The sequence below is a fragment of the Scyliorhinus torazame genome, chromosome 9, assembly GCF_047496885.1.
Source record: "Scyliorhinus torazame isolate Kashiwa2021f chromosome 9, sScyTor2.1, whole genome shotgun sequence".
In the NCBI taxonomy this organism is placed as follows: domain Eukaryota; kingdom Metazoa; phylum Chordata; class Chondrichthyes; order Carcharhiniformes; family Scyliorhinidae; genus Scyliorhinus; species Scyliorhinus torazame.
Window position 1 is genome coordinate 206,978,016 of NC_092715.1, and position 7,079 is coordinate 206,985,094.

Below are 7,079 nucleotides of genomic sequence, written 5' to 3' on the forward strand. Positions count from 1 at the left end.
GGCCTGCCCGCAAAAGTAGCAGCGGGGCCCCCCGGGCTTGCCAGGCCGCCTTGCAGCACAAACTTGTGGGGGGATGGGGGATGTCTCGGGGTCGGCTGCGGAGGGGTTCCACGCTGCCCAGGAGGCTGCCGCGCGGTCGGGAACGTAAGCACGGGAATTTCTGGAGGCCACGTCCAAAGAGCCGGCAAGGGCCCGTGCCTCCTTGAGGCTGAGGGTGTCTTTTTCCAGCAATCGCTGGCGGATCTGGGAGGACAGCACACCTGCCATGAAAGTGTCCCGGATCAAGAGTTCTGTGTGGTCGCTCGCCGAAATTTGCGGGCAGCTGCAGTTTCTCCCCAACACCAGGAGTGCACGGTAGAATTCTTCCAGCGATTCCCCAGGGATTTGTCACCTCGTTGCTCGCAGATGTCGGGCGTAGACCTGGATTACTGGGCGGATATAATGTCCTTTTAGCAGCTCTATTGCCGCATCGAAGTCTTCCCTGTCCTCAATGAGGGTACAAATTTCCGGGCTCACCCTCGAGTGCAGGACCTGCATTTTCTGCTCTCCTGTGGGTGCGTTTTCGGCCGTTCCGGGATATCCTTTAAAACATGCCAGCCAGTGCTTGAAGATTGCCGCTGAGTTTGCCGCGTGGGGGCTGAGTTGCAGACACTCCGGCTTGATTCGGAGCTCCATCCTTTTAAATCTAGCTTATTAAATTGATGCACGATCAATGACCACTAAAGCGAGGTTGTAGTCCAACTGAAGGCTTTAATAAGCTAGATGTTTCCCCCAGCAGCTCAGGTACAGAATGAAGGCTGCTGGGGCGGCACGGGCTCTTATACCCCGCCTCGCAGGGTGGAGCTACCATACAGCTTGACCAATAGGAAGCATACAATATCTATCAATGGTGTTCCAGCATTCCCAGGTACCGTAATACCTCTACACAGAATACCACAGTGGCACCTTATCAGACGCCTTCTGAAGGCCCAGATACACTACATCTACTGGATCCCCATTATCCACTTGGCTTGTTATATCTTTGAAGAACTCTAGAAAATTAATCAAACACGATTTTCCCTTCATAAAAGCATGCTGACTTTGCGTTTTGACTTTCTGAATGTCCTTCATAATGGATTCTAATAATTTCCCACTGACAGACATTAAACAAACTGATCTATAGGTTCCCACTTTCTGCCTCCCTCCCTTTTTGATTGAGGCATTTTTCTAATAGAATCTTTCTAGCAACAAGGTAATTTTGGAACATTTTAACCAATGGATCCATTATCTCTGCTACTGCTTCCTTTAAGACCCTAGGATGTACGCCATCAGGCCCTGGGAACCTGTCTGCCCTCAATCCCAATAGTTCCTTTAGTACTTTTTCCCATTGGTGATGCTTGTCCGAGTTCATTCTCAGTCTGGAGAATTGATATTTTGGAAGTGAACTCAAAGCCCTGTAAAGACTCTGCCAGCCAACACCCTCAGATGGACCTCCCACCCCCCCTCCCCACTCCCCACCACCTCAGCACTGACTCACCCTTGCTGGTCCTGAGCCTCCACACAAGCTGCCATTCTCCTGCTCCCTGGAGCTTGTGCTGTCGGGTTCAACATGGACAACCACATACCTTAGTCACAACTGCACAAAGCTGACTAATACAGGTCACATTTAAGTGATTGCCAAATTGATGGCACGAGATTCTCATGTGCCGTCACCGACTTCATCCTGAGTGTCGGCTTCATTGAAAACTGTTTCACATTAATGAGTATTCATGCATGCAAATGTATTTGGAGTATGAACACGCCACAGGTCAGTGTGTCTTGACACAACGCAGTCACACTGCGATCAAATGCCTGCATCCTAATCCACCACTGGGAATTCAGAACTTCACATTCCACCTGATTAAATCACCCCGCATGCCAGGTTTCCGAGTCGTGTGGCATTTTACAGGGGCAGAGGAGTCAAGACTCTTCCTATTTAGGAAGCTGTGTTGAAAGTACAGAGGAGAGGGTATCATTTCAATCTAACATGGGGGACAACATGGGGGCTGGGTGGTCATTGGTTAGTGGGGAAGTGAGTGAGAAGCGAATGTAAAGTACTACTTTGTTGAGGAAAGTTAAGAATTTGCATTTATATAGCACCTCTCACTTCAATATAATTTCCGAAGATGTTTCATAATCGACGGGTTACTTTAGACGTGCAGTCCTTATTGTAATGTCAGAAAACTGACATCTAAATTATGTACTGCCCCCCAGACCTGTTCTTGGGGTATAGACAAGACTACCTTTATTGCCCATTCCATATTGCCCCGAGAAGGTTGTGGTGGTGGACCTGCTCCTTCAGTGATTGTTGACAACTGGTTGTATACACAGTTTTACACATTATCTACAGGACAGGAACAGGCCATTCAAGCCAACAGGTCCATGTAAATGTTTCTGCTTCACACAAGCCTCCTCACACCGTACGCCACCTCACACTATCAACATGGGGTGGCATGAAAAATGGGAGCTAGCAAATCAGGGCTCCATTGTACATCTCTCCAATGAAACACACTGAAAAGGAAATTGAGCGAGATGCAAAGTAAGCATCCTCTTTCCTACAATTTATTTAACCAGTAATGAAGGTTAAAATAACCCCCATTTCTTTTGGAGGCTAACAGGGCCAGTAAAATAAGCGATGGCTGCAGGAATGCTCCATAACCGAGCAGCCAGCCTGAACTACAGGGGGATTCTCCAACATTGTGTATTGGAAATAACTGTCTTCATTTCACACTGGGATCGTACTGATGTTCTGCTCTTATTCCAGGGACACCGGACTAGATATCGATATCAAACACTTCGGAATATGTATAAATTGAAGGATTCCATCAAACGAGGATTTCTGTGATTCGGATTGACTCTGTTCTTTAAACATCATTCAGTCTTTTGAGTGCAATTAAATAACCCATTTTAATGTTGGTGTTAAAATTGATAAACAATAAATGATGTGCATTACAATGTCGTTAGAGAATGTTCATTTCTCACCAATTTGTTGGTATCCTGCTGATATTACAATTTCAACTTTGCTTCTTGGCAATCCCTTCTTAAACACAATCCCCTGGAAGGAACATTTTTTAAAACTATGTAATTTGAAAATATCTCCCAAGATCAGAGAAATTTGCAGGTGAGGAAGGCGATCTTCATCCACCCTGAATCCCATTTCAGCGTTTAATTGATTCTTAAACAACTTTATCCAGGAGTGTATCTCAGGGTGATCTTTTTGTGGTTATTCAATTTAGATTTTACTATGTATCTACATCTCTTTGCTCTCCTCTCACTCCTTGAAGTAATATTCTGGGTTTACCTTCTAAGGTATTAACTTTGCCCAGTAGTAGAATTCATGGATCTGATTTTGGAGATTGTGGCTATAAATCCCGCACCAGAGACTCGAGCACATAATCTTGGAGCGAGTGCTGCAAAAATGGGATTAAAATGAACAGCGAGTTTCTTTTGTCTCTATTTTGGTCAGTGCTGACATGATGGGCTGAATGGCCTTGTTCTGCACCATAATTACTCGATGGGTTCTCGGCTGGCAGTCCAGTGCAGCGCTGTTACATTGTCAGAGGAGTCATGTTTTGGATGAGATGTTGAGCTGTTATTGTGTTCCTCCAAGATTGATATAATTTCCAAATGTCACTATGTGGCATCGAGTTTCTGAATCCAATTCAATAATGTAGGTTAGAAACAGAAGTGGTCCCAACATTGAACCTTGACAACTCGGCTCAGTGCTTCACTCCATCCCAACGTAACTCCTTCAACAAGTTGCCATTGAGTTCTAGCCTTCAGCCAATTCCCTATTCACTCCAACAAAGTATTTTGTATCACCGTGTGGCTGCACAATGAGTGCTGCTTGGCTAAATGAGAGTGCTTTTGGAATGGGATGAGAAACGAGGTGGGATTCTCTGTTGGTAATGCCGAAATTGGGAAAGGCGATGGGCGGAGAATTGGTTTTGATGCCAATATTGTGGCGGGTGCTGGGTTCACGCCAAATCACAATTCACCGGTGTCTAAACAGCGACGTCAGTGCGTTCCACGCTTCACGTACAGTAAACAACATTTGTAGATCATTAGTGGGACTGACCTGGAATTCTCCGGGGCCTCCGCGATGCTGCCCCTCCACCGGGGGGAATTCCCGACAGCGAGGTTCACTTGTGCTTTTAAAAATCGAGAAACAGGGGCGAGGAAGATGAGGGGAGAGAGGAGGTAAGGCATGCAGAGGGACGACCGTGGCAGCCGGTCCTGACACTGGCCTGGCTGGGAGGCGGGGGGGGGGTCGCGACAGGGCTGACAGGCCATTGGACTACACACTCCATTGACCTTGGCCCATAGTTCTGCAGAGTGACAACGGCCATATGGGTGACCCATCCCACCACGCCCTGCACCCCAGTGCCCACCCACCACCCAAGCACCCCACCTGTCGCCATAAGAAAATGTCAGAGGACACCCACCCCCGGTGGCGGACAAGATAACGGTCGCCCTGAAAGTTTGCGTGATGGGCTCCTTCCAGGCACTGAGAGGGGACCTGTCCAGGATCTCACACAGCTCGGTTCGCAGGAGTCACTGGCACAGGCCCATCTCTTCCTCCTCCCTCGAGGTGCCAGATTTCCCCCAGGGTACTGCATGGGACAGGAGTGCGAGTGGAGCTAACCCCTGAGTCTTCCCTGCCACTTGGCGCTGCCAGTTCTGGAGGCCTGCTCTCATCTCGATCAGGATCTGCATGTTTGCGGCCATGGAGCACAAAAGATGTACCACCTCCATCTGGGATTACTCCACATCATGCTGCAACTATGCCACACCTTCTGGATCTGTGCCACATCAGCCAGTGACTGTGGCATCTCTCTCTGGGACTGGGCCACCTCCCTCTGTGTGTGTGCCATGTAGGCCTGCGCCTGGGCAATTCCGCCGACTTTCCCAGCCATGGCCTGCTGTGACTGGGCCACATTCAGGACAGCCGCTGCAATGTCCAGGTGGCTCTGGGACATGGCTGTGATAAGGCAGCCCTGCCCTGGGCCATGGCCAACGTAGCACAGATTTCCCAGGCGGTGGACATCCTGACCCATAGCCGAATTGGTTGGCATGGTTGGCACACATGGTTGGCACCACCTCCTGCTCCTGCATGCGGTTGGACTCCTCCTACTGAAACCTGCAGGTGCTGGATGCTCACTGACAGTCGGGTGCTCTTTCGAAGGGCCGGTGCAGACTCGATGGGCCGAATGGCCTCCTTCTGCACTGTAAATTCTATGACTATGATTCTATGACTTGGGTGCACCAGAGACAATTTCAAAATTTGTGGATGTCACAAAACATGGTGGTATTGTGAACTGTGAGGAGATTGTGATAAGCGTGAAGAGGATACAGGCTGGTGGAATGGGTCCACTCATGGCAGGTGAAACCTAGTGTCAAATGATGCATTTTGAGAGAAAGAATGAGGCAAGGCAATAAAGCATAAAGGATACAATTTGAAAGAAGATACAAGAGCACAGGAACCTGGGATATATGTGTGCAGATTAAATAAAAAGGTACACTTGCTAACTCTTTATCATAGAATTCATAGAATTATAGAACTTACAGTGCAGAAGGAGGTCATTCGGTCCATCGAGTCTGCACCGGCTCTTGGAAAGAGCACCCTACCCAAGCCCACACCTCCATCCTATCCCCATAACCCAGCAACCCCACCCAAGACTAAGGGCAATTTTGGACACTAAGGGCAATTTAGCATGGCCAATCCACCTAACCTGCACATCTTTGGACTGTGGGAGGAAACCGGAGCACCCGGAGGAAACTCACGCACATACGGGGAGCACGTGCAGATCCGCACAGACAGTGACCCAAGCCAGGAATCGAACCTGGGACCCTGGAGCTGTGAAGCAATTGTGCTAACCACTATGCTACCTTGCTGCCTTATAAACTACTGTATGTCCATCCATAAAATTCACAAACAGACGGGTTATCTTGAGTTTTTAAAAAGAGAAGAGATTAGTTTTTCATTGCACTTAAACCAGTCTCAACAAAATGCTAAAGAAGAAAATGGTCTAACTTTCACACCTAGTGGCACACACTCAAAGGTCACACAGAATAAATTACGTAATTTCTTACGCAGAGTCCAGTGAAACTAAAGAGGTTTACGACCCTTGAATGTCGATGACTTGGCTGGCTTCAGTCTGAATATTGTGGGCCTGCTGCTTTTATACTTGAGGTGATTTAAAGCTGTATATTTATCTGTTCTTCTTGGGATAAAGGTGCAGGTTTGAGTTCACCATCGAATCTCCATCTGTGACACCTGGATAGTCAAAATCAGCAGGCAGGGTTCAAAACTTGCAGGTTAAATGGAGGGAGAGAGAGTGGGGTGTAATCCATGGTGGTGGTGGGGGGTGGTGTTGCACAAGGGGGTTTAATGTTCATAAGGGTGGGGTGGAGTTCTGTGGTTGTGGGGCAGTTCTGGGCTGGGAGGGGTTGCATGGGGCCATTGCACCGGGGGGATTTTATATTTTTATTTTGAAAAATTGGGGTGTCCTTTGAACCAGGTTTTGTTCAGGTCTTGCAGCAGGTGGGGACACACCCAAGAACGTGAGAAAGTTCTCCCTGAGCCCTGTGTATCTGTCAGCAAACATCCCCATTCCTCATCATTATGATGGAGGGAAGGTCATTCAGGAAGTTACTGAAGATGGTTGGGCCTCGGACCCTGCACTGAGGGACTCCTTCACCGAGGTCCTGAGGCTGTGATGATTGGCCTCCAAAAACCACAGCCACCCTATTAACTGCATATCAGACCTGGATATTGTCAAAAATCATGATTCAGAACATGCTGTGGAATTGGTAATTTCGTAAGCCACCATTCTATACTTAATGCAATTACCATATCTGTTGACAAGTAAGTTGTGAACAAGAAAGCTCAGCAGTGATCTCCTTTCAGGATAAGGCATCCTCCATCTTAACTGAGGGACTGTATTGTTTAAGTGTTTATTTATCTTTGGAGAATCAGGTTATGTTGTGCTGTCAGTCTGAGTTAAATAAAGAGCAGCACGGCGGGATTCTCCGTTTACCGACGGCGACATCGCGAAACA

The 7,079-nt window shown here is 47.9% G+C and overlaps 1 protein-coding gene across 1 annotated transcript in view; it reads left to right on the forward strand.

Moving 5' to 3' along the window:
• Window positions 1-2,973, forward strand: part of LOC140430066 (serine protease inhibitor Kazal-type 1-like) — a 152,065-nt gene extending 149,092 nt beyond the window's left edge. The window contains exon 5 of the mRNA XM_072517605.1: window positions 2,783-2,973. Coding sequence (XP_072373706.1) covers window positions 2,783-2,796 — 14 coding nt within the window. The 3' untranslated portion in view covers window positions 2,797-2,973. The remainder of the gene's footprint in view (window positions 1-2,782) is intronic.
• Window positions 2,974-7,079: the final 4,106 nt, after the last annotated feature.